The sequence below is a fragment of the Bubalus bubalis genome, chromosome 8 (genome assembly GCF_019923935.1).
Source record: "Bubalus bubalis isolate 160015118507 breed Murrah chromosome 8, NDDB_SH_1, whole genome shotgun sequence".
In the NCBI taxonomy this organism is placed as follows: domain Eukaryota; kingdom Metazoa; phylum Chordata; class Mammalia; order Artiodactyla; family Bovidae; genus Bubalus; species Bubalus bubalis.
Genome location: NC_059164.1, coordinates 12,443,206 through 12,471,195, shown reverse-complemented (window position 1 = coordinate 12,471,195; position 27,990 = coordinate 12,443,206). Strand labels below are relative to the sequence as shown.

At 41.6% G+C, this 27,990-nt stretch overlaps 1 protein-coding gene across 1 annotated transcript in view; it reads right to left on the bottom strand.

Moving 5' to 3' along the window:
• Positions 1–344: 344 nt before the first annotated feature.
• ASB4 (ankyrin repeat and SOCS box containing 4) overlaps positions 345–27,990 on the bottom strand; it is an 86,266-nt gene continuing 58,620 nt past the window's right edge. The window contains exons 4-5 of the mRNA XM_006065922.4: positions 9,545–9,658; positions 345–8,370 (exon numbers count right to left, since the gene is read on the bottom strand). Of these exons, the coding sequence (XP_006065984.1) occupies positions 8,182–8,370; positions 9,545–9,658 (303 nt within the window). The 3' untranslated portion in view covers positions 345–8,181. The remainder of the gene's footprint in view (positions 8,371–9,544; positions 9,659–27,990) is intronic.

Genomic DNA, 27,990 nt, shown 5'->3' with positions numbered 1-27,990 from the left:
ACAGTATAGGAAGGTTCCCTTCTCTACACACCCTTTCCAGCATTTATTATTTGTAGACTTTTTGATGATGGCCATTCCGACTGGTGTGAGGTGATACCTCATCATAGTTTTTATTTGCATATAATAATTAGTGATGTTGAGCATCTTTTTATGTGCCTGTTGGTCATCTGTATATCTTCGTTGGAGAAGTGTCTATTTAGGTCTTTTGCCCATTTTTTGATTAGGCTTTTTGAAAAAAAAAAAAAATATATATATATATAGAGAGAGAGCTATTTACACTATCTGTATATTTTGGAAACTAAGCCCTTGTAGGTTGCATCATTTGTAAATATTTTCTCCCAGTTCATAGGTTGTCTTTTTGTTTTATTTATGGTTTCCTTTCCTGTGCAAAAGCTAATAAGTTTGATTAGGTCCCCTTTGTTTATTTTTGCTTGTATTTCTTTCACTTTGTGAGACTGATCTAGGAAAACATTGCTACAATTTATGTCAAATAATGTTTTGCCTAATGTTCTCTTCTAGGATTTTTATGTCATACCTCATCTGTAAGTCTTCAAGTCATCTTGAGTTTATTTTTAGAATTGAGACCTGATGGTAGTTCCAAAGCTCTGATTCACAGTAGGGAGAACACTCTCCTACACTGCCTCTTTCAGGTCAAACTGCCAAGAGCAGAGAACCAATAATGAAGTCGGATTGGAACAGTTTGCTTCAGAGACTTGGTACCACAAGAAAAAAATTGTTGCAGTTAAAATGCAATAAAAAAAAAAAAGCCCATGGTCCATGCCACGCATGTCTTAGAAGCTCTACATGTTCTCAGGTATATTCTAGATAATGCCTCCCACTAAGTAGACTCATGCACCATCTGAACATTAATTAGGGTTCAACTGAACACCAGACACTTAAGATGCTTTACATGTATCATTTCATTCAGTTCCCAAATCAGATAGTTAATCACTAGTTAATCAAATAAAGAAATTGACCCATGGGTTAAGAAACTAGCCCAAGTTCACACAGATATTAAGTAGCACAGTCAAGATTAAAACTCAACTACTGGATTCCAAAATTCAGATTTTTCCTCCCATGTCACCCTGTTTTGCTAATGCATGGGAACAAAGCTTTGCAGTTTCTTTGTATGTATCTTTATCGTAGAATCAGTCAAAGTTACTTAGAAACAAGTCAGTGCTACCTGAGCGCTCCCTGATGGATCACCTTATGAAGAAGCCTTTCATTGTTCCTTTGACTTCAGCAGTACTGGGAGTTCTGGGGTTCCTGAAGGGCTGTAATTATGCCAGTGCTTCTGTAAACAATTTACCAGTTGAACACTGCTGTGGCAAGAATTATAAACAGTGCTCAAACTCCCAATTTTGTGTCTGCTCCCTTTATCCTCTTTTGCACTGGAAGAAAGGTTTCCCTTTTTTAAAAACATTTCCCAATTTAAAAAATTCTTTAGCTTTTTGATATTTAAAAAAATGCAAGGCTATCATTCCTTTCTGCTCCAGTAAAGTATTCCATTTGATTGGAGTGTTTTACATGGGAAGAAAAGAGTTTATTAATCTCATGCTTGCTATTTTTCTTCACAGCTAAATCTTCAGAATTGTAAATTTTTTTGTCATGGAAGAAGAGTTGAAGGTAATGGTAAAGGCAGTTATATTTATTAAACATCATGAAGATGCTCTGAAAATCATAAAATATATGTTACGTAGTTGTATCATAATTATTATTACTGTTAAAGCTATAGGGGTGGAAAAGAATAATTATGATAATAATCATATTCCATTGATTTCCCACGGTGCTTCCACATGGTTAAAGATATCTCCTGACTTGATCCCACCCAGCCCTGCCAACCTCACTCTCCACTCTCTACAACAAATGTTCATCTTTTACTTGCACCAAGCTTGTCTAATTGATAGTAAATGCTCACTGTATGTTACAGTTCTATGGCTTCACCGAGGCTACTCACCTTAAGCTCCACCCCTTCCACTGCCCTATTTTTACTCAAATTATTACCCAACCCTCCCTTTCTTCAGGTCACAGCTCAAGACCACTGGCCTGACCACTGGTCCCCAGTGACCCCTCTCTTCCCCCAACACCGACAGCACCTACTGTCTGGACCACCCCCGAGACCTCACTGACTTATCACGGTCTTATGCGTGGTTTATGCATTTGCCAAAATCCCAACAAGAAATGAACTGCACACTCAAGGGTGACTGAAGAGAATTTCATCCAGGACAATAGTAGCTTAGGAGAAGGGCTCATCACATGAACTGTGGCCTTGAGGAAGGAATTCATCCACCATCAAGAGAAGGCCCAGCAGGGAAGGAGCCAGGAAGTGTCCCCATCTCCATCTCCTCCTGCTTGTCAGCCTCCTGATGGTTTTCCCATTGAGTGAAACCACCAAGAAGACAGGGGGAAGGAGACTGGCTGATGCAGCCCATTAAAGTCATCCTGCCGGACCCTGAACAGGGGAAAGAGAGAATTTGTGTTCTGAAAGGCAGCTGAGTTTATTTGTCTTGCTTCCTAAATTAAATTGACTATAATCTCCATTAATTTCCACCTCTTCTCCATCAGAGACTTTCAGGTTCCCTGAAATCTGATATGGGGCCGTGAGTAAATATCTTCCCTTGTGACTCTGGGCAATGATGGGCACTGGGAGCTTGAGAAGACCTCTGCTCCTAACTTCTACTTCAAAGCCACCCAAAACACCACATAAGGACAGTTCTGCTTTGTCAAATCTTCCACGCTTGATTAAACGCTAAGAGCGAATCCACTGGTGTCTTTAATTTAAGAAGTACAAGGTAGCATCATTATTTTATTTCCTTGGCTGGATTAGCATATATTTGCATAGTTGTTATACAATATCATTGAGGCATACCTCTATCTGAGAAAACCTATTACTAAATAAGAAATTTCAGCACACCTAATCAACTCAGTGTCGCTAAAATTAAAAAAGAAAGAAAGAAAAAGAAAAAAAAGAGAAAAGAATCAACTGCTTCTTGGAGGTTGTTTCTTCATATTTCACACAATGCTTCTCATTGGTGACAAGTGTAACCAAACATAAAGTAAAGTCTCTCAGTCGTGTCTGACTCTCTGTGACCCCATGGGATTCTCCAGGTAGGAATACTGGAGTGGGGTTGCCATGTCCTTCTCCAGGGGATCTTCCCGACCCAGGAATCGAACCCGGGTTTCCCGCATTGGGGGCAGATGCTTTACCCTCTGAGCCACCAGGGAAGCCCAAATATAGGAGGAAGGCAATTTGCCACTGAAATACAGGTTTTGAAAATCATTTCTAATCAACCATTTTATGGCAGGTTGACAGAAAAACAGCTCCGTTAGATAGCATCTAACTTTAAAAAACCCACTGTATACCTTTTATTCTTACCACTCAGTAAAAACACAAACAAATAGACCAAAAAAACACACAAAACCTTGAGCTACTGAAAGTGAACCTTGCAGGAATTTGGTATCAACACTCCCTTCTTCTGTCCATATTTTGCACAGAACCATACATGTATTAGTACTGAATAAACCCTTGAAAGTTAAAGAATAATTAAATTAAATCCTCCAACCCTTCCTGTGCATTCACTCTGATGTGCAGTAACCCTCACTGTTGGGAATCTGAATTGCCAATCTATACTCCTCCTGTTAGCAAGATAACTTCCTCCTCTTCCCTCAGTGAAGATGGAAACAGCTGCTTGACACTCTTTATCCACATGATAAAGTGATTCCGCAGCCTTCAGGAAATGGCAAAAGGAGTCATTGCATCCTTGATAAACTCACTTTAAAAAAGGGCAAAATTTCACAAATTAATCAGTTTGCCTGTTTGCTAATCCTCCACATCAGTGTCATTTCCATCTCTGGCCCCCAACTCAAAAAACCCCAAGAAGGTCAGGGACCTGGTTTGTCTGCTCGTCTGTTGATTCCCAGCTGCCAGCAAAGTGCCTGGTACATAGAAGAAGCTCAACAAGCAGTTCCAGAAGTGAACAGAAATCTAGCACATGTCACCTTCAGCTGCAGCTTCACTCGATTTAAGTGTTACTCAGTGGTAGGTAGCTCTCCCTAAATGATAATGAATATGACACTAACAAGGACAACAATAATATTAAAGTCCTTACTGAATGCCATACCCTGCTCTGTGTTCTTTAATGGACTAAAGATTTAACCCTCTGATGGGTTAGACACGCCATTCCCATATGTGGCACCTTGGCATAGTGACTGTTTTAGACTGAAGGAGTTCAAGGAAACGGCAAAAACAGGCAGATCATGCTGACCATCCCTGCCCCTTCTTCCCTGAAATAGGTCATAAAACCCTCCTTCAGGAGGTGTTCTCCCTAAATCTGGAGGAAAGGAGCACCCTTATCTTCTAAGACAAAGGGTCATCAAGAAGACTCGTAATGATGCAATACTGCTCAGCCATAAAAGGGGAATGAAACTGGGTCGTTTGCAGAGACATGGATGGACCTAGAGACTGTCATACAGAGGGAAGTAAGTCAGAAAGACAAAACCAGATATCGTACATTAATGTACATAGAAAAATGGAACAGATGATCTTATTTGTAAAGCAAAAAGAGAGACACAGACATAGAGAACAAATACATGGATACCAAGGGGGAAAAGCGGTGGTGGGAGAAATTGGGAGATAGCAATCGACACATACATACTATTGATGCTATGTATAAAATAGGTAACTAAGGAGAACCTGTTGTATAGCTCAGAGAGCTCTACTTAATGCACTGTAGCAACCTGAATGGTGAGCAAGTCCAAAAAGAAGGGGACATGTGTATATGTACGGCTGATTCACTTTGCTGTACAGTAGAAACTAACACAACATAGTAAAGCAAAAATTAATTAAAACAGAAGAATCCTAATGAATAGTTAGGATTCCCAGGCTTCCCCTAGTTTACCACACTGACCTCATAGTCCTTAATCTATCATATTTCTACACAACTACCCACTTACCATCAAACCTAGCATGAAAACCCTCAAGGCTGTTTCTTCAGGGTCTTCATTTCCTTATAAAGGCTTCCATGTCATGTACAACATATTAAATGTATGCGCTTTCCTCCTGTTAATCTGTCTTTGTCAGTTTAATTTTCAAGACCCAGTCAGGGACCCTAAGAGGGTCAAGTAAAACTTTTCCTTCCCTGCACTTCAAAGTGATCATATAAAAGTTTTATGAGGTAGGCGCCACTACCATTTGCATCTTTAGAAATGAGGAAACTAAGGCATGGAGCAAGCATGTCATTTCCCCCAGATAACAGGTCAAATTAGGCTGAGAGTCAGAATGAAAACTTAGAAGGCACCAGAGCCAAAACTTCTAACACTTCACTGTAGTGCCTCTGTTCATACCCCAAAGAAAATGACAATGAATTCCTTCCATCTATTAGATCTGGTGTCTACGTTTCAAAAAAAATAGATCATTGGATTTTTCTAAAAAGTTTTGAAAGTGTGTAGTTGAAAACAATCAATCAGCTGAGTAACAAAAATATAAGGCTCAGCTGTTTTTTTTTTCCAGTATTGATAAGCCACTGCAAACGGTTTGTTACTTTTTTCATCCTTAGAGTCGGCTTTTGACTGCCGTATTTTTTATTGGAAACCACTGGGTTCGGGATGGAAGACAGTGACGGTGTAACACCAGGTAAGTTAAAAACAGAACCTGTGTGTCTGGCTCCTAAGAAGGGAGAAAACAGAAAGGGTGGTTTTTCCCTCATCTCAAAGACTCTCTTTCATGTGAAAGATTCTTTTTCAATTATATCATGAGGATATAATTTCCTTTGTTGCTCCTGCTCATGGTTGCTTGAATGATGAGAATGAAAAGAAATCAGAAACCCAAGAGGACAGAGGGTGACAGAGGACTACGCTTCAGCACAATTTCTTTATTATCGTTAAAACACTTTTTTTTGTTCTCAAAGCAATCACCCGTTTTTTATTTGTTTACCCTTTACTTTCTTTTGAAAATATTATTTATTTACAGGTATATCTTCTCATTCTCTCTTTTTTCTCAGTGTGGAAGAAAGCAATGAATCATGTAGAGTTCTTTAGTCTAACTGCAGAGGAGTCCGATAAGAAAAAGTCTTATCAACAGATAACTCATAAAGATGAAAGGAAAGGGAAGAGCTTTATTTAAGTCCTCTAAATGAAGGTTCAAAGGTGAGGAGAAACAATTTTAAATCTACAAATAAACCATCCAAAACAAGTTGTTCTGTATCATACACCAGATTAACACAGACCGTCTAAGCACAGCAGGCAGCTGGAGAAACGTTATTTCCCCAGGCAGGGAACATCCTCTCTCCTTTCGTCCTCAGCCTCAGCATTACCGCTTAAGTCAGCATCACAAATATTTCTCCAGAATACTCCTGAAACTGGGTGGGGGGTGGGCAACAGCTCCACCTGGCATTCTAGACTGTGTTCTACACCACTTGCTGCATGTGAACTGTTTGTTCTTTTCAAGGATCATGTTTTATATGACTAGTTCACACATATACAGTATGCTATTCCATAATACAGATCTCATTTTCGTACAAAATATTCCTCCCAAAATATCTGAGTAGAACTGATACTTTAGAAAGATTATTGCATCTACATTATTTTTCCTACACAGCACCAGGAGGATGCAAATCCCAAGATGTGAAGCACCGTCTAGGTGGCAGGCTAGTGGAATATTTGACTTCATCTCTACTCAAAACTCAAGCCTGTAACCTTCAACAAGATGGAGAAACATACACATGTACATATGCCCCAGCCCTGGGAAAAAAAACCCTGCTCACAACTGGCAAATAGGTTTATTTGTGCTTAATTACTTCTGATCTAAGCTCTAAAACGTAATGCTGAAAGCCTCTGAGCATATCTAAAAGTGACTAGCAAGAACAAATACGTGCAGTGAAAAGTGGCCTCATAAACCATGAAGTCCAAAGGCTAACCATCTACATTTCTCTTTGTGCAAACCGTTAACAAACCTGATTGACACACTAGCCTTTCCAAGTTTCTCAAGCTCCTACTATTTTCAAAGTGTTTCTATGTGCTTTCTGCACCCAGCCATCACCAGAAAAATTCTCATCTTCTAGCTAAAATGCTCTGAAATGTCAGTCTCTTACATGAAAAGACTGAAGTAACGAAACTAAGTCCTTCCATACATTTCCTCACACACATTTTCTAAAACTTCTTTGTCACATACACGGGAGCCATCGAGTATGCAATATTTTCCCCAAGGAACCTGGGACAGTACAAGGCAGCAAATGATACGAAAATAGAAATATCTAGACGTGCCAGGAAACTGAAAGTGAGTCCTTTTCCATGCACACTCACAGCAGCCAGAGATCCCCTCTGCTTCACACTATCCCTTCACTCTTTATCGTCAGGCTTCAAAGAAAACCACACTTCATATCAGAAGCATGACTTTGAAAGGCGAGCACCGAGAATGAACCTGCATCTGCGCTCCTGCCCCCAACACCTGCCACTGCAGCTCCCAGCTGAAATGTCTGGATCCTCTGCTAAATGACGACGTCCTGGAAGGCTGGAGTCCTTGCTTCGGATTCACCTTTGCATCTCCGGTCTTTGGCTCAGTGACAGTGCATTAACATGAATATTTTGACTTTCAAGTGGATACGTCTTTGTTTTTCACTTCTAATTTGCTTCTAAGATCCCCTTGTTTTGACTCTGCTCACGCTTTCTTCACTGAAAGTAAGTTGAGGAGCTCGGTATGGGGAAAGGGATTGGCAAAACTAGCAACAGTAATTTCTACTAAGTGGGAGAGGGTGGAGGACACAAAGATTAAGAGGCCTATCACAGAGCCTTGCTTGTTGGCAACTGAAGGGTGATGTAAACTTATTACTGATAAGGGAGAGAAAATGAGATTGGTTGTAAGAAAACCTGGGTCCCCTCTCAAATGAGATAATACGAAAATTTTTACAACATTATAGCAGGTACCAAGTAAGTGCACTGTACACATTATTATTGTTACATCAGTACCTTCTGAATCTGCTCTTATTTTTGAGAATACCTTCACTTTACCTCTTGTTTATTTCCCCTCACCATGATACCCTAGGATTAATGACACAGTGTTTGCAAAGTGTTTTGACATCCCTGAGGTGTTATAATCAACCCAAGTACCATTTTATTTATGCAAACTGTGTCTACCCAGCGAGTCCACTTAAAGATCTAGGATTGGGAACTTCTGCCTCATAAGGCTTAATAAATGATTCCCTCCGGCTCTAAAAGCAAGTACTTTTTCAATGACAATGGGAGGGAAAGCAAAGGAATTACTCTGTGACATCTGCTGTGTAACGTTCTTCGAATGGCGCATCTTGATAAATGCATGAGAGTCCTTGGAGAGTTACTGCACACGGTGAAGAGAGAGTGGTAAAAATCCCAGTGTCTCTGAAAAGGAAGGCAAGACATGTTAAAGTCAGAAAAGCCTCACCGTTTACATCAATAGAAATCAACAGTGATGTGTTTAGTCCCTACTTGATACCTAATGGCAGCTTTCCACAGTCTCTGATGGTGAGGCAAAATTAAACATGAATAATAAAGCTAAGACAGGTTAAGCAACTTTTCAAAGCTACAGGCAGCTAATAAGTAGCAGAATAACATTGCATTTCAGCCATTGGCCTCTAAGCCCAGTGAGCTCTGCACTCTGTGGCCAACACCTCTCCCATGTTGGGGACAGATGTGGTGGCTAAAGCCAAGGAAAGAAGGCTAATGAAATAGCTGGTTCCAAAGGCAGCGAAGTCCATGTGTGGCATGAGGACGCAGCTTTGCAAAGCTTTCTGCATGAATCATCACAAAGTTTTTTTTTTTTAATCTTATGTTATACACATTTTTACCACAATTTTATCCATCTATCTATCTCTTTGTTTATTGATGGCTGCATTGGGTCTTCTTTGTGGCGTGTGGGCTTTCTCTAGTCACGGTTCAATAGCTTTGGCTTGAGGGCTCTGGAGCTGGGGCTCAGTAGTTGCGGGGCACAGGCTTAGTGGTCCTGCAGCATGTAGGATCCCAGGGATCCATCCCAGACCAGGGATGGAACCCACATCTCTTGCATTGGTAGATGGACTTTTAACCCCTGGACTACCAGGGAAGTCCCACCGTTTTTAATACTCTGTTACCTGCTTACTAAAGACTTTACGATATTTAAAAGTGAATGAAAATAATCTATACAAAGAAATTTATTAAAGTCAGCGACATAATCTATACAAAACAGTTTAATCTTCTGGTAAAAATGCTATATGAGCAATCCCAAATGATGTTGTTGTTGTTAAATTCATCTAAATTGATGGGGAAGAAAGTAAAACTGTCAACTTTATACAATTGTTCAACTTGCCCCTTAATGGAGAAATTCCCAAGATGCTCCCAAGTGTTACATACCTATTTATTTATCTATGCTCACACCTGCATTTTATAATCCTTTGTCTCATATTGGAGTGGCATTCTCAAATTCTTAAAGCATTCTCAAAACCCTTTTTTTTTTAAAAAATTAGAATTTCCTGTACTTCCATTGTGTTCTGGAAGTCCTGGGGAGTGAAAAACCAGAGGAAGTGAATGGATGCTTTACCTCCAAGTCATCATCAGGGATGGCTCTTTTCCACTTCACGTTCCACTTGATGTGTTCATAGGCGTTCACAACAACTTCAATTGCTTTGGGATATGAATGGCAGGCCTGTATCACCTACGGAGACACCGTAGACTTTTATTTGTTCAGTGCACATATATGACTCATTCATTCCACTCACAGAGACATCAAGGCTTCATGGACCTATAAGCCTCCTTTTAGCCCTGAAATGCTCTGACAAAGTCTCAAGCTTTTGAGTATTCAGACACACTGCCAGCTCCTGTGGTAGATGGGAGGATCAAAAACATAAGACTCATTTCCTTCATCATTTGGGACAAAGTAAAAAAGAGGTTGCTAACAAACAAGATGGAAGTCTGATGAAATGCATGCCCTGCCCGTAACTGAAGCAATTTTGAGAGAGGCTGATCTCAAAATATACTTCCAGAGGTCTGGGAAACTCTTCTAGTTCTATAGAAAGTTTTATTAGCAAAAAGCTGAATAGTCATAAACCAAGAACTTAAGCCTACTGGTGACTATGAGGTAACGCAAACTATAGAGCAGCACGAATGTTGATCAAAGGCATCTTCCCAGCGCAACGCCCAAAGAGGACCTGTGTCATATTCCAAACTACACTCACTGCTGTTTTCACCTTCATCAGCAATAAACGAAAGACTGAATGAAGATTAGCTCTTTCATTAGCATGCTCTGTTCAACAGTTCATTGGGCAACCACCACCACCACCACCAACAACAACAAAAACAGCTGAGTCCAAGGAGCCAGCATTTCCACCAGGAGACAGGAAGATTGAGCTTTAGGTTTTAGCTGTGAAAAGAAGAGAAGCGAAAAGCAAAGGAGAAAAGGAAAGATATAAACATCTGAATGCAGAGTTCCAAAGAATAGCATGAAGAGATAAGAAAGCCTTCTTCAGCGATCAATGCAAAGAAATAGAGGAAAACAACAGAATGGGAAAGACTAGGGATCTCCTCAAGAAAATCAGAGATACCAAAGGAACATTTCATGCGAAGATGAGCTCGATAAAGGACAGAAATGGTATGGACCTAACAGAAGCAGAAGATATTAAGAAGAGATGGCAAGAATACACAGAAGAACTGTACAAAAAAGATCTTCACGACCCAGATAATCACGATGGTGTGATCACTGACCTAGAGCCAGACATCCTGGAATATGAAGTCAAGTGGGCCTTAGAAAGCATCACTACGAACAAAGCTAGTGGAGGTGATGGAATTCCAGTTGAGCTATTCCAAATCCTGAAAGATGATGCTGTGAAAGTGCTGCACTCAATATGCCAGGAAATTTGGAAAACTCACCAGTGGCCACAGGACTGGAAAAGGTCAGTTTTCATTCCACTCCCGAAGAAAGGCAATGCCAAAGAATGCTCAAACTACCGCACAATTGCACTCATCTCACACGCTAGTAAAGTAATGCTCAAAATTCTCCAAGCCAGGCTTCAGCAATATGTGAACTGTGAACTTCCTGATGTTCAAGCTGGTTTTAGAAAAGGCAGAGGAACCAGAGATCAAATTGCCAACATCTGCTGGCTCATAGAAAAAGCAAGAGAGTTCCAGAAAAACATCTATTTCTGCTTTATTGACTATGCCGAAGCCTTTGACTGTGTGGATCACAATAAACTGTGGAAAATTCTTCAAGAGATGGGAATACCAGAGCACCTGATCTGCCTCTTGAGAAATTTGTATGCAGGTCAGGAAGCAACAGTTAGAACTGGGCATGGAACAACAGACTGGTTCCAAATAGGAAAAGGAGTTCGTCAAGGCTGTATATTGTCACCCTGTTTATTTAGCTTATATGCAGAGTACACCATGAGAAACGCTGGACTGGAAGAAACACAAGCTGGAATCAAGATTGCCGGGAGAAATATCAATAACCTCAGATATGCAGATGACACCACCCTCGTGGCAGAAAGTGAAGAGGAACTAAAAAGCCTCTTGATGAAAATGAAAGTGGAGAGTGAAAAAGTTGGCTTAAAGCTCAACATTCAGAAAATGAAGATCATGGCATCCGGTCCCACCACTTCAGGGGAAATAGATGGGGAAACAGTGGAAACAGTGTCAGACTTTATTTTTCTGGGCTCCAAAATCACTACAGATGGTGATTGCAGCCATGAAAGTAAAAGACGCTTAGTCCTTGGAAGGAAAGTTATGACCAACCTATATAGCATATTCAAAAGCAGAGACATTACTTTGCCAACAAAGTTTCGTCTAGTCAAGGCTATGGGTTTTCCAGTGGTCATGTATGGATGTGAGAGTTGGACTGTGAAGAAGGCTGAGCGCTGAAGAATTGATGTTTTTGAACTGTGGTGTTGGAGAAGACTCTTGAGGGTCCCTTGGACTGCAAGGAGATCCAACCAATCCATTCTGAAGGAGATCAGTCCTGGGATTTCTTTGGAAGGAATGATGCTAAAGCTGAAACTCCAGTACTTTGGCCACCTCATGTGAAGAGTTGACTCATTGGAAAAGACTCTGATGCTGGGAAAGGTTGGGGGCAGGAGGAGAAGGGGACGACAGAGGATGAGATGGCTGGATGGCATCACTGACTTGATGGATGTGAGTCTGAGTGAACTCCGGGAGTTGGTGATGGACAGGGAGGCCTGGCGTGCCGCAATTCATGGGGTCACAAAGAGTCGGACATGACTGAGGGACTGATCTGATCTGATCTGATCTTGGACTAAACTGAATATTTAACCAACCTCTGATGTCACCATGAAATCTGGACACATCTGACGAATCAATCATGCAGCCTTTATTAAGTGACAATGGAGGGATATAGAAGACATATTCCAGGAGTAAAATATACTGGTTTCTGGTGAGAGGCTTACTATAAGAATGAGAAGCAAAACACATAAATGAAACAAGGAAAGATCAGTGAAGATGTATGGTTGGTTCATATATGTAAGTGTTAGGTTTGAAAAACAGGAATTATAGGAATTCCAAGAAGGAGAGCTGTGTGATTTGGGCTAACCAGAAAAGACTTCTTGGAGGAGACGAGTGCAACTGTAGAACCTAAATGGTAGAAAGGGGTGTGTATGTGTGTGTATGCAGTCAAGCCTGCCTGCATGCCCTTAGAGACCCGTCTACATGTGTAGCATCAGCAAACATAACATTTGTGTTGAAACAGACTTGCTTCAAAGGGTATAAAGAAAACACCACTTTAGTATTTCCCCTTGTCCTGCTCACACTAACTCACTGCCTAGAACCCTTCTCCATTTCTGACATGACACCCTGGGCAGGACTCACATCTGTGTCTACTTTTTTCTAGACAGGAGAAAAATGTCATTTCAGTAATAAAAATGTTGATTTTACTTTAATAACTGAAACTCTAAATTTTATTCAGAAGTTTCTCCTCTCCCATAGTCTAGGCTTATTTCAAGCTGCAGTGGATGTGGGATAACAGGAAATACATACTTGATCTTTGCTCTGGTTCCTAACACACAGATCTCCTTAATGGAGCTCCTTTACATCATTCAATTATGCTAATGAAGTAACTCTTAATGGGGCTCCTAGAGAGAATTTAAGAATTCTTAAATTTTTAAACAGATGGGAATACCAGAACACCTGATCTGCCTCTTGAGAAATCTGTATGCAGATCAGGAAGCAACAGATAGAACTGGACATGGAACAGCAGACTGGATCCAAATCGGGAAAGGAGTACATCAAGGCTCTATATTGTCACCCTGCTTATTTAACTTATATGCAGAGTACATCATAATAAACGCTGGGCTGGAAGAAGCACAAGCTGGAATCAAGATTGCCGGGAGAAATATCAACAACCTCAGATATGCAGATGACACCACCCTTACGACAGCAAGTGAAGAGGAACTAAAAAGCCTCTTGATGAAAGTGAAAGAGGAGAGTGAAAAAGTTGGCTTAAAGCTCAACATTCAGACAACTAAGATCATGGCAGCTGGTCCCATCACTTCATGGTAATGGGGAAACAATGGAAATGACAATAGGCTTTATTTTGGGGGGCTCCAAAATTATTGCAGATGGTGACTGCAGCCATGAAATTAAAAGATGCTTACCCCTTGGAAGGAAAGTTATGACCAACCTGGACAGCATATTAAAAAGCAGAGACATTACTTTACCAACAAAGGCCCATCTAGTCAAACCTTGATTTTTCCAGTAGTCATGTATGGATGTGAGAGTTGGACTATAAAGAAAGCTGAGCACTGAAGAATTGATGCTTTTAAACTGTGGTGTTGGAGAAGACTCTTGAGAGTCCCTTGGACTGCAAGGAGATCCAACCAGTCCATCCTAAAGGAGATCAGTCCTGAATATTCATTGGAAGGACTGATGCTGAAGCTGAAACTCCAATACTTTGGCCACCTCATGCAAAGAACTGACTCATTTGAAAAGACCCTGATGCTGGGAAAGATTGAAGGCAGGAGGAGAAGGGGACGACAGGATGAGAAGGTTGGATGGCATCACCGACTCAATGGACATGAGTTTGGGTAAACTCTAGGAGTTGGTGATGGACAGGGAGGCCTGGCATGCTGCAGTTCATGGGGTCGCAAAGAGCAGGACATGACTGAGCTACTGAACTGAACTGAACTGAGAGAGCTTCGAGATGTAGACTGGTTACTGGAAAGACCAATCCTTGATTAGAGGCTTGAAACTTTTACACACCTTTCTTTCTACCACCAGGGAAAGACAGAGGGGCTGGAGATTGAGTTCAACCACCAGTGGCCAATGATTTCATCAGTCACACCTAATGAAACTCCCTAAAAGATGGTGTTTCAGGCAGCTTCTAGGTGGGTGAGCACATCAAAGTGCTTGGAGGGTGACGTGCTCCAAAAGGGCATGAAAACTCTGTGCACCCTCCCCATGCCTTGCCCGACGTATCACCTCTAATTGTCTATTCCCGAGTTTTACCCTTTATGATAAACCAGTATGCCTACCATTAGAAAGTGGGCATGGCTCTGCACTTAATTAACTTTTTGAAGGAAATTTTCTTCCTAATTTCCTGGTCCTTCTGAACCTCCAGCTATTGTTATTGGGCAAAAGTCACAAAACTGGTTTTTCCCACCTCCTTTACAAGTCCTTCTTAGGTGGTGTAGCATTGCATTTTTCTGTGTGAGGTGGTAAGTACCCAAAGTCTTGGGACTTCAGAGAAAACTAAGATGGAAGGATGGTCATTTTAATACCCAGTTATGTGTGTGTGTGCCAAGGTCACCTGACTGAAGGGCCCATTTCAGGAAGATAAAGTTAAGAGCAGGTAAGATGGGGCCAGCTGACAGTATAACTAGAAGGTCGGCTTGAAGAGCTTGGGACCGACCTAACAGGCATTAGGAAGCTACATATTTACATCTAGCTATGATATCTAGAAAACTACATATTCCTAGAAAAGGAAATGGCAACCCCCTCCAGTATTCTTGCCTGGAGAATTCCATGGACAAAGGAGCCAGGCAGGCTACAGTCCTTGGGGTTGTAAAAGGGTCACATGTGACTTAGTGGCTAAAACAAGCAACAACAAAAAACATACTCTTAATAAGAAAGGGTTATATTCAATCAATTCATCCCATGGGAAAGCCTTTATTGAGCACTGGGTTAAGCACTGTGACAGTAATTCTGAGTTCATATCCTGCTTTCGTCCTCAAGGAGCTTGCAGCCTAGTTGAAGAGAAAAAGACATAGATATTTCAAAGAGTTCAAAAGCAATGCATGCCAGTAAATAATAAAAGACTAACTTATTAGTTAAAAGATCATCAGTGTCTCCTGAGCACCATGACCACAAAGGGAAAAACAAGGCTATCAAGGCATGGGAGTGCACCAGATGGCTCGTCAGCCAGCTTCCCTGTTAGTCATGAGCAGGAAGGGTAACTGAGGCTGCGAGAAAGAACAAGTAGGGTTTAATGACTCATCAGATACAGAGAGTATAGAATGCAGCTTTGAAACCCGAGATCAAGCACAAATAGGGTACCATCCATGGAAATGAGGAAACGGGAAGGGCATTCTAATCTGAGGATGGTCAGACAATGAACAGAAGGTATGTCCTGTGTTACGTCCTAGGTTGGTTTAAAATGTGCATAAAAAAATAAATAAATAAATAAAATGTGCATGAATAGATACCCTAATGAGAAGGTCAAGATGGAGGAGGAGATTTGTGAATCACCACAGAATGTGCTGGTCAGGCTCAGTTACACTGAGCCTGTTGCTGCTGCTGCTGCTAAGTCACTTCAGTCATGTCCAACTCTGTGCGACCCCATAGATGGCAGCACACCAGGCTCCTCCGTCCCTGGGATTCTCCAGGCAAGAACACTGGAGTGAGTTGCCATTTCCTTCTCCAATGCATGAAAGTGAAAAGTCAAAGTGATGTCGCTCAGTCGTGTCTGACTCCTAGCGACCCCATGGACTGCAGCCTACCAGGCTCCTCCATCCATGGGATTTTCCAGGCAAGAGTACTGGAGTGGGGTACCATTGCCTTCTCCCAGTTACACTCTAAATGAATATAAACAGAAAAGGTAGAGGACTGTGGTCTGAAGCTTGATGAATCCTATTAGGCAGGAGAGAGGACATAGGGAAAAAAATTATAGCTACCATTTTTGAGAACTTAAATGTGCCATGGCCTGTGTTAAATATATGCTGAATTTTCTGACAGCCCTATGAGGTTCAGTTCAGTTCAGTTCAGTTCAGTCATTCAGCCGTGTCCGACTCCTTGCGACCCCATGATTTGCAGCACACCAGGCCTCCCTGTCCATCACCAACTCCTGGAGTTCACTCAGACTCACGTCCATTGAGTCAGTGATGCCATCCAGCCATCTCATCCTCTGTCGTCCCCTTCTCCTCCTGCCCCCAATCCCTCCCAGCATCAGAGTCTTTTCCAATGAGTCAACTCTTCGTATGAGGTGGTCAAAGTACTGGAGTTTCAGTTTTAGCATCATTCCTTCCAAACAACACCCAGGACTGATCTCCTTTAGAATGGACTGGTTGGATCTCCTTGCAGTCCAAGGGACTCTCAACCTAGACAGCATATTCAAAAGCAGAGACATTACTTTGCCAACAAAGGTCCATTTAGTCAAGGCTATGGTTTTTCCAGTGGTCATGTATGAATGTGAGAGTTGGACTGTGAAGAAAGCTGAGCACCGAAGAATTGATGCTTTTGAACTGTGGTGTTGGAGAAGACTTTTGAGAGTCCCTTGGACTGCAAGGACATCCAACCAGTCCATCCTAAAGGAGATCAGTCCTGGGTGTTCTTTAGAAGGAATGATGCTAAAGCTGAAACTCCAGTACTTAGTCTTATAATTATCTCTTCATGACAGACTTAAAATCAAAGGCAGAAAGAATATAAACTCAAGTGTATTTAGCTAGTAAATGACAGAGACAGGATTCAAACTCAGGTCTGTGTGACTCCAGAAGTCAAAACTAAGTTGAATGAAAGTGGTGAGAGTGGCCATCCATGTCTTGTTGCTAATCTTAGAGGAAATGCTTTCTGCGTGTCACCATTGAATATGATGTTAGCTGTGGGTCTGTCATATGTGGCCTTTATTATATTGTGGCATATTCCCTCCATGCCTTCTTTCTGGAGCACTTTTCTCATAAATTAATATTGAAATTTTTTCAAAAGCTTTTTCTGCTTCACATGGTATGGTCTTAGGAAGCATGGCCTCACCTGAGGACTATGTCAGTCCTCACAAACAGGCTAACCAGAAGGGGCTCTACCAAGTAGAGGTTTAAGTCAACTGTGTGCTAGAAAATGTTCAACGGGCATTTTGTAAAAAAAAAAAAAAAAAATTGTACACATATCTATATGTATATAAGTTTATGTTTTGCTAATATAAAGAATGTGAAGCCTACAATTTACAAATAACAAAATATCCAATATGATTTATTTTCTATTCCCTAAGGCCAACTGGTGCTCTCAAAATGCTTTAACTTTTTTATATCAATTTTGTATAGACATAAGTTGTGTTCAGAGCTAGTCTGTGTCTGCAACTGGAGAGTGCCTGTAGTTCCTATGTTTATATCCGTTGATATTTTTATTACATTGAGTAGCAATTGCTTCACAAATGGGAAACAATGAAGACACACATTGGAAAGTCACTCATTCATCAATGACATAAGGACTTTTATGTGGAAGCATTTAAGGGTTTTTTGAATACTGGAAGCAGATTTTCTCAATTTTTTGTACTATTCACAATGTAAGAGCTACAGACACCACACACCGCAAAGTTTTAAGTTTAATCTGCATTAGTAACATTCTCTCCATTAATTTTGGAAATTTAGACATCAACAAAGAAATAAGTCAAGGTCTGAATGGTAACATTTGCTGGTTTCTGTGATGTAAACACTTGCGTCATGGCCTATGTAAAGTGACCCACATGAGGTCTCTGAATATATGGTAGGGAAGAGGTGTACAGTAACATCATCATATGTTTTCATCAAACAGCTCCCGTATATGCAAATAATATCAAGAGCAGAGACGTGCAGAGTAAAATAATCAGGAGGTATTAATAATACATTTTGAGTTTTTGTTTTTAATATGCTTTATTTGTTGTAGGTTGTTATGACTTGATTTTTAATAATGGTTGCATTTAACAATCAACTCACAAAACTCCTGGTAATTTAATAAACATTTTTCGCAAGCTACAGCAAGCCAGTTCAAGCACACAATTGCTTTCAACTGTCCCTGTATTTAAGAACTGCAGTGCAGACTAAATGTGCATACCGAAGCTCCAAACCAGCTAAGGCATCAGAATCATCCTGCCCAGTGGTGAGCTCCAAATGTGCACAACATAAATACTACAATGAGAAGATCCATTCACATACATATTCTGGGTACAGTGCACAAAGTTGAGATGCTGACCATATTTCAGCTAGGTCTACATAAATAAAGAATAATCCTGTATCATCAACCCCTAAGGGTTGGAGTCAGACATCCATTGCTACGGGACCTCTGAAGAGTCAGCATTTCTGAGTCTATGGAAAATGTAACCAGAAGGATTTCTCTATGGGTACATGGCTGTCAAGGTGGGGAGGTAATTATTCTAGGACCTTGGTCTTGGGGAATTGAGGCAGATGTGGTCACTCTTTTCTGTAGTTGGGATGAGAATGGCAGATATGCAGCTCTATGGAAGAGAGACAGACAAAACCTGAGGCTGACTGACTGCTCTGAACACTAGTTTATAAGCTACCATAACACCATCAGAGACTGTGAGGGTTGCAAAGGACCCTAGGGATTATCTAATACTTTTAACTTGAAGATAAGAAAATTGAAACCCCAAGAAGCACACAAAGAGAAAGCATGGTTTTAGGCCTTCATCTGAGTTTAGTGCCCTTTCAAATGTAGTCTGATAACCTTATTTTAATCCTTATTAATGACCAGTGAAATGAATGGTTTATGGGTACAAATCCTATTGCAGATATTTGGAACAAGAAACATTCTTTATTATAATCATTACAGTAATTATAGGCTGGATTTTGTTGAAATTTCAAAATAATTCCCTTTTTAATGCAAAGATGTTAATAATAATAATGAAAATATCATCCTTCAAGACCTCTTTATACATCCTTCTCTAAAGACTCCCAGATACATCCTTTCTGGAAGAATATACCATGGTGAAAAGTACGCAGGTAATCAGATGAATAATCCACAATGAAGATTTAAATTTAAGAGTTACCAGGACGTAGACGCCAGCTGAAATCAATCCAAGGCCCGAGTCAAAAATACACTTGTACAGGAATTCCGAAAACAAAGAGCATGGGGAAGTCAGGCAGCTTGTAGTTCAGGTCTCCATTCAGAACACTGACTTCTGCGCTGCATGAATTCCCAGGCTACACTCACTCTTTATGGAAACCACACTGGTTATGCTTAAAGACACAGTGCTCACACGCCCAGTACAGGTAATCCGGCTTTAGGAATTCCTTACCTCCCGCTGCCTGCCAACACGTTGAACACAAAGGAGATGTGGCCAAAAGCTAACTCTCCTCTTGTAACACACGCTTTATCACCTAGGGTTTCCTGATTTAGCAAATAATAATAATCATGGAGGCTGTTTTTAGGATAAATATGGCCTCAGTAATGCATGGGACATATTCATACTAAAAGTTACTTTTTACTGATGAATTTCAAATTTAATTGAGCATCCTATATTTTGTGTGGCAGCCCTATTCCCAGCCTCTATTCAGAAACAGTTCAAACTAAGTTATGTATGCTGTGCTAAGTCACTTCAGTCATGTCCGACTCTCTGTGATCCTGTAGACTGTACCCTGCCAGGCTCCTCTGTCTATCGGACTCTCCAGGCAAGAGTACTGGAGGGGTTGCTGTGCCCGCCTCCAGGGGATCTTCCCGACCCAGGGATTCCAGGCCTTTGATGTCTCCTGCACTGGCACGTGGGTTCTTTACCACTAGCGCTACCTGTATACAGGAATACAATTCATTCACAGTTCAGGAGCCTAACTTCATACATTTGGTGCTTCAGTTTGCACCTGGCATACTCCCATATATCACACGGATATAACTAACCTTTCATAGGATAAAAAATGTCAAGTAGTCCTGAAACATCCGTCTTGAGACACACAACGTCTGAAGCTCCCACTGCCTGCCGCGTTGGGTTTTGCTTACATTGACTAATAAGTTTTCTGCTGACAGAAGATGGTTCTCACAGCAGGAAAGGCTCCTTTTAGCCTGACAGCCTCCCAACTCTGTGAGCTGACACGTCTAGCTTCTTCCAGAACTAAGACAGCTGGACATGCCTTCTTTAAGCCTCAGTAAACATTTCACCAGGCAACAACAAAAAAGAGATGCTTGAGAAAGCAAACTCTAAACCATCACTCTATGGTGACTCCCAGGAACCTTGATCACCAAATGAGGAGGGGCTGGTGTGGACCCAGAAGGTAGAAGCTTCCACTTTCTCTTTGCAAACCCGGGAGACTTCACCTTTTGCACATGTCCGGGGTCTCTATTCTCCCTTCTTAGAAGAAGAGTTGGACAAAAGGTGGCAACTGGAGAGACCTTAAGACCCTTCCCTTCATCATCTGACCCCTAAAAGCATAAATCAGAAAACAGATTCAAGGTAAACCTCCCTGCCACCCTTCCAATACAAGTACCACCTGTAAGCCACTTCAGCAGAGAAATTCTAAAGCGATGTCTGCCCTTTTATATTGACATCTTTGTGTGCAGAAAAATACCTGATGATCAAAGAGACTGCTTATACCCTGGGCTTCATATGCAGAATGGTTCAATGGCAGAAATCTTCTTTACCTTCCCCAAACTTTTACACACCTTTTCCTTCCTCAGAAAATGTCTTTCTTGCCCTATAAGAAAACCCAGTCTTGGCTCCCTGGGGTATCACTTCCTTCTGAATTATGCTGAAGGGAAAAAAAAAAATCAAATGTCCTTCTGTACCCTGGAAAGCAATTACAGGCCCTATAATTCTTTTTTTTCCCCCTTATGTAATTTATACATAAATTACATACAGGTGGCTTTCAGTGAAATACACCCTCTACAAATTTGTTTTGTATTTGGAAGACAGCATCTTCAGCTCTGACCTTGTTCCTTGTAAATAAGGAAACCGAATTCCCCATCCACAAGAGAACAAATCACTTTATCTTCTGGATAAATGAGTCAGTCATACTTGTTGTAAAGATGACTTTCTCTTTAGAAAGTCAGGCTGTGGAGTAGTTGCTCTAAATCACTTTGAAGCATCTGCATAGTAAATTGAATAGTTTTTCTCTAGTTTTCCTTTGGAAAGGGGCCAGTTCTCTTATTCGGTCTATTGGGTAGCAACAAAAGTGTTTAAAATACCAACCATCTACCAGTAGCCAACTGAATCCTTAAATCTCTTTAGCATATGGCCAAATTAGAGGAAGTAAGAGGAGCACAACAGAACTGAATAAGATGGCAACCACAGACAGTGTTCCCTGGAACATGTAATTGTATTTTATTCTACAGGTGAGTGAAGCTGCTGAAGTAAGGCTGGTAGGGAAGACTCCTACAATGGACCAAGAGTACATTTTGGGAGGAAAAGGAAAGGAAGAAATTTTGTTGTGCACCTTACTAGCCTCAACGATTTACATGCCTTACTCACTGTTCAGACATTCCTGGAAAGCTGATATTTTTAATCTTTGTTTTCTCTTGGTTCTGAAAGATTAAGGGACTTCAAAATCACATGGCCACAATGAGAACTTATACCTACAGTTACTAAGCCCCTCTTCCTACTTCCCTTGCTGTTCTCTCTCAGAAAACTGCCTTTGTGAACAGGACTTAAGATCTTCTTCACATTTGGAAGATTCCTTGTGGGAGAACAGAAACTCCATTTAAAGACCTGTCCCCTCTAGTCTGGCACTTTTTTAAAAAGCATTAACTTCAGTTTCAATACAGTTTGTCATTATAATTGTCTTACCAGCCTCAAGAAGTTACATGTCAAGGAGAGGGATGTTCTACTGTCCAGAGCTGTAGGCAGATCCGGATAGCTACCAATCCTTTCTGCACCACAAGCCAACGGGGGAATTCCAGAGGGCAACATCTCAATTTCAGGGCTTTGAGTATAGTCACATTCCCTTCCTCCACAGGTAACATTCTGATAGGATTTCTTTCTAAAATTGAAATGCTCAAGATCTCCAATCCCAGAAGGAAGCGCTTTCATTCTCTTTCACCAGAGGTCTAGCCAAGAAAGTCTGGAAGTAACTGAAAGAAATCTTTAGGAATCAGGCAGAATGCCTTTTTTTTTGAAGCAGCAATTGTTTGATGTTGGAAATTTTAAAGACCTCTCCTAATTGGTGAAGACCACTTTGACTCTAAAATTGAAGAGGAAGTTTGGAAGGGGAGGCGGGTGTGTTTCTAGCTTGACCACTGCCGCTCTCCAGACCAGCAGCCCCACAGGAAACCTTTCAGAAGCCACTTCCCTCTATTTTGAGCCAGGAGGAAGCAATTCTATGGGACCAGATTCTCCCTCCACCATCTGGAGTCACCTGTGGCTCCGCCCCACCAGCACCACGCTCCTGCGGGGATGGGAAGCAGCAACTCAATCCCTAATGAGATTCTTACCAGGAAATGAGACAAGGATCTTTTACTTACTTTTGATGCTTTCGAACTTTGGTGCTGGAGAAGACTCTTGAGAGTCCCTTGGACAGTTAGGAGATCAAACTCGTCAGTCCTAAAGGAAATCAACCCTGAATATTCATTGGAAGGACTGATGTTGAAGCTGAACCTTCAGTACTTTGGCCACCTGATGCGAAGAGCCGACTCATTGGAAAAGACTCTGATGCTGGGTAAGATTGAAAGCAAGAAGAGAAGGCGGGGACAGAGGATGAGATGGTTGGATGGCATCACCAACTCAGTGGACATGAATTTGAGCAAACTCGGGGAGATGGTGAAGGTCAGGGAAGCATGGCATGCTGCAGTCCATGGGGTCACAGTAAGTCAGACATGACTTAGCAACTGAACAACTTAATTTTGCAGAGACCTGTTTTCAGTTCAGTTCAGTTCAGTCACTTAGTCATGTCCGACTGACTCTTTGTGACCCCATGAATTGCAGCACGCCAGGCCTCCCCGTCCATCACCAACTCCCAGAGTTCACGCAAACTCAAGTCCATTGAGTCGGTGATGCCATCCAGCCGTCTCATCCTCTGTTGTCCCCTTCTCCTCCTGCCCCCAATCCCTCCCAGCATCAGAGTCTTTTCCAATGAAGTCAACCAGCAGTGGGGTTCAGAATAAAACTCAACATTTAGTCTTTAGGTATTCTCATACATTGTCTCTCCTGGGAAACCCCTGTGGGCAAACCAGGCATATGGAAACTGATTCTACTGCTCAACAGATAAGTAATGGTAACAGCAGTTACAGTTACTATTTATTTAATGGTTGCCTGGCAACCCACTCCAGTATTCTTAACTGGAGAATCCTATGGACAGAGGAGCCTGACGGGCTACAGTCCATGGGGTTGCAAGAGTTGGACATGACTGAGGCAACTTAGCACACACACATGACCAGAAATGATAAGCACTTTTTAAATATTAGCATGTTTCATTCTTAAAGCAACCTTAGGAGAAGGCTATAATTATTCATGGATAAAGTGGCAAGGTATGTCTCTCTGGCACCTCCATGCCCTTGGTCTCTCTCCATTCTCTTCTCTGGAAGGAAGATGGCCTTAGAACATAAATATACACAAAATTATGCTTTATGAAATGAGTCATATTAGAAAGACACCGATTTTTGTGTGTGTGTCTTCTAGAAGTCCCACTATGAAGAGAGAGATTTGGGTGGAGATAAAAAAATGGAGGTAGTCCAAGGGGAAGATATTTATAGATGCAGGATGAAGGTTGGGTGAGGAATTGGGGGAGGGACCTTGCAAGAACTGAAATTGACTCCAGAAAAAAATACAAATATGTTTGACACCATCTTCTGGGCTCTGAGCATATTTGTGATGTACTGTGAGTAAGGTTCATTACTTTCTAGTGAAGGAATCAGTCTGCATATTATTGCCAAGGCATAGAGCATACCCATTTCACAGGGGAGGAAATTGAGGCTCAAGAAGTAAGATATTCATTCAAAATCACACTCACGTGAGTGGCAGTCACAAATTTATCTGACGTCCCTCCCCCTCCAAATTCTATGCTTTCCTGATATGTATAGCATGGCAAAGTCTAGAATGAATTTCACTAGTTATGAGTGACAAAGCAGAGGTAAAATTTTTAAATAGGAACCTTTCATATGTGGAGAAAGAAATGGCACCCCACTCCAGTACTCTTGCCTGGAAAATCCCATGGATGGAGGAGCCTGGTAGGCTGCAGTCCATGGGGTCGCTAAGAGTCAGACACAACTCAGCGACTTCACTTTCACTTTTCACTCTCATGTATTGGAGAAGGAAATGGCAACCCCTCCAGTGTTCTTGCCTGGAGAATCCCAGGGAGGGAGAAGCCTGGCGGGCTGCTGTCTATGGGGTCGCACAGAGTCAGACACAAACTGCAGCAGCAGCAGATACCAGTGTGAATGATCCAGAAAATGGGTGCAAACTAAGAAGTAGATATTCATAGCTAAAAATTATGGATCACTGTACTTTGAATAAAAGTTGTTCAATTTATCATAGAATATGACCAATTGACTTTATTTCTAAGGTGCTTGCATCAAAACTTATCATAAAAAAGTATTTTTTCATTCCAAAGCCCATTGGTCAATGAGGAAATTGCAAGGAAGGTAAGAATTAACAACTGAGGCCAACCAGGTGCCTTCAACATTAGATTTTATGAATATTTTTCCAGGCTGTTTAGGCAGCAGTCTTTCTTCAAATTTTATAAAGAAAATATAAGGGTTAAGCATTGTTCTAATTCTTGTATTTTTAGACATACCTTGACCAAGATCCACAGGCAAAAATACGTAATAGCTAAAAACTTGCGAGAAATACAAACTTTGATGTGGGAAAAGGGAAGCCTTAGGTACAAACTGATTGTTCAGCCGCTAAGTCATGTCTGACTCTTTGCAACCCCATGGACTGTAGCACACCAGGCTTCCCTGTCCTTCACTATCTCTCAGAGTGTGCCCAAGTTCATGTCCATTGAGTTGGTGATGCCATCCAACCATCTCATCCTCTGTTGCCCCCTTCTCCTCCTGCCCTCAATCTTTCCCAGCATCAGGCACTTTTCCAATGAGTCAGCTCTTGCATCAAGTGGCCAAAGTATTGGAGCTTCAGCTTCAGCATGAGTCCTTCCAGTGAATATTCAGGGTTGATTTCAAAAAGATGTAAAAATTTGCTAGGATGCATATGAATTATTCCAGGTAAGGAATAAGAAGTAGAGAATTAGTTTAGATGATTTACCAAAAAAAAAAAAAAAAAAAAAAAGGAAGGGATGCTGGAGTAGGGTTATCCACGAGATACCCAAGGAAGGGAAGGCTGTAGAATCTGCCTTCATGGAGATTTGCAAACACAATAAAAGCACTAGTTCTCCCTTAGGTCTTGAGAATTAAATATAATGACCTCTTTAGGTCTCTTCTTGTGTTGTGATCCTTCAGGTTTAATTACACTTCGTGGGTAATATCAGAAAACACAGTGGAAACTGCTAAATCTAAGGGCTTAGGCTCAGGAGTCAGACAGACCTCATTCTGAATCAAACACATGACTATTAACCTTTAATAGGCTTGAGTCAACCAGCAACCCTCCTATATTTCCCAAGTCCATTTGCTCCCCATGATAAACATCTCACACCTTCACCTTTGCCTTAAGCCTTCAAACCTCGTCTCCATCCACTTCTCATTCTTCATTGAGAAAACAGAAGCTATTTTAATAGAACTTGTACAAACTCTTATTAACATATCTACCAACATCCGCACATCTGGGTACACAGGCACTGCTTTTCCTTCTACTGTCATGGGAAATAGATGGGGAAACAGTGGAAACAGCGACAGACTTTATTTTTCTGGGCTCCAAAATCACTGCAGATGGTGATCGCAGCCATGAAATTAAAAGACGCTTAGTCCTTGGAAGGAAAGTTATGACCGACCTAGACAGCAAATTCAAAAGCAGAGACATTACTTTGCCAACAAAGGTCCATCTAGTCAAGGCTATGGTTTTTCCTGTGGTCATGTATAGATGTGAGAGTTGGACTGTGAAGAAGGCTGAGCACCGAAGAATTGATGCTTTTGAACTGTGGTGTTGGAGAAGACTCTTGAGAATCCCTTGGACTGCAAGGAGATCCAACCAGTCCATTCTGAAGGAGATCAGCCCTGGGTGTTCATTGGAAGGACTGATGCTAAAGCTGAAACTTCAATACTTTGGCCACCTCATGCAAAGAGTTGACTCATTGGAAAAGACTCTGATGCTGGGAGGGATTGGGGGCAGGAAGAGAAGGGGACAACGGAGGATGAGATGGCTGGATGGCATCACCAACTCGATGGACATGAATTTGGGTGAGCTCTGGGAGTTGGTGATGGACCGGGAGGCCTGGAGTGCTGCAATTCATGGGGTTTCAAAGAGTCAGACACGACTGAGCGACTGAACTGAACTGAAGTGATGATGGATGAACTGTCTGCGCTAAGAACAACACCTCCATTTGGGCCCTAGACCCCATCTTCTGTCTCCAAATCAAGGTGGTGCTCAAGTAATTGCCTGCAAAAAGTTTTTCTCCCTTTCCTAGAGCACTCCCATCAGTCAACAAACATATCAGCCATCATTCCCTTCTAGCTATGCTTCCATTTTAAGAAAATGCTTCCAATTCTTCACTGGTTTCACTTCCGTTTATCCCTTTTTCCTTTGAATCCATTTTGATTAACCTTTTCTCACCAGTGTGCCACCAAAATAACTCTTGTGGAGGTCCCCAGTAAAACTAGGCTAGTTGTCTAGTCCAGTGGCAACTTAGCACTCATCTTATTTGAAATGTCACCTATATTCAAGCAGTACATGCATGCTAAGTCGCTTCAGTCATGTCCAACTCTTTACGACCCCTTAGACTATAGCCCGCCAGAATCCTCTGTCCATTGGATTCTTCAGGCAAGAATACTGGAATGGGTTCCCACTCCCTCTTCCAGGGGATCTTCCTGACCCAGCGAAGGAGCCCAGGTCTCTGATGTCTCATGCATTGGCAGGTGGGTTCTTTAGCACTAGCACCACTTGGGAAGCCCATTAGCACAGCCTACAAGGCCATATAAATGGTCTGCAAACCACCTTCTCATAAGCCCCTCCGACTTCTCCTTCCTCTTTCTCACCCCACTTCAGGCACTCTGGCTTCCTCAAACATGTTTAGTCCTCTTACCTCAGAATCTTTGCACCTGCTTTTTTATGCCTAGAATGCTCCCCTCCCACCTCTGCCCACCCCCAGGTATCCACATGACTTGCTTCTTCACATTCTCATTTTCTCTAATCAGCCTTTGTAAAAATAGCATGTACATAAACCAAAGAAACCCCACAGTCTCTTACTTTATTTACCTTGCTTTACTTATCTCCATAGCACCTAACATATCAGAGTGTATTTATTTCATTTGTTGTTTTGTTTTTTCCTACCTCCCACTAGAAAGTAACTTCCATGAAGGCCCTTGTTTGATTCATGGCTCTGTCTCCATCTCCTAGAACAGTTCCTGGCACATAATAGGTACTCAGTGAATCTTGTTGAATAAATGAATGTATCTGATTCACTCTGCTATACGGCAGAAACTAACACACTATAAACCAACTGCTACCTGCTGCTAAGTTGCTTCAGTCGTGTCTGACTCTGTGCGACCCCATAGACGGAAGCCCACCAGGCTCCCCCGTCCTTGGGATTCTCCAGGCAAGAACACTGGAATGGGTTGCCATTTCCTTCTCTAATGCATGAAAGTGAAAAGTGAAAGGGAAGTCGCTCAGTCGTGTCCAACCCTCAGCGACCCCATGGACTGCAGCCTACCAGGCTCCTCCATCCATGGGATTTTCCAGGCAAGAGTACTGGAGTGGGGTGCCATTGCCTTCTCCGATAAACCAACTATACTCCAATAAAAAATAATTTTTTAAAAGGA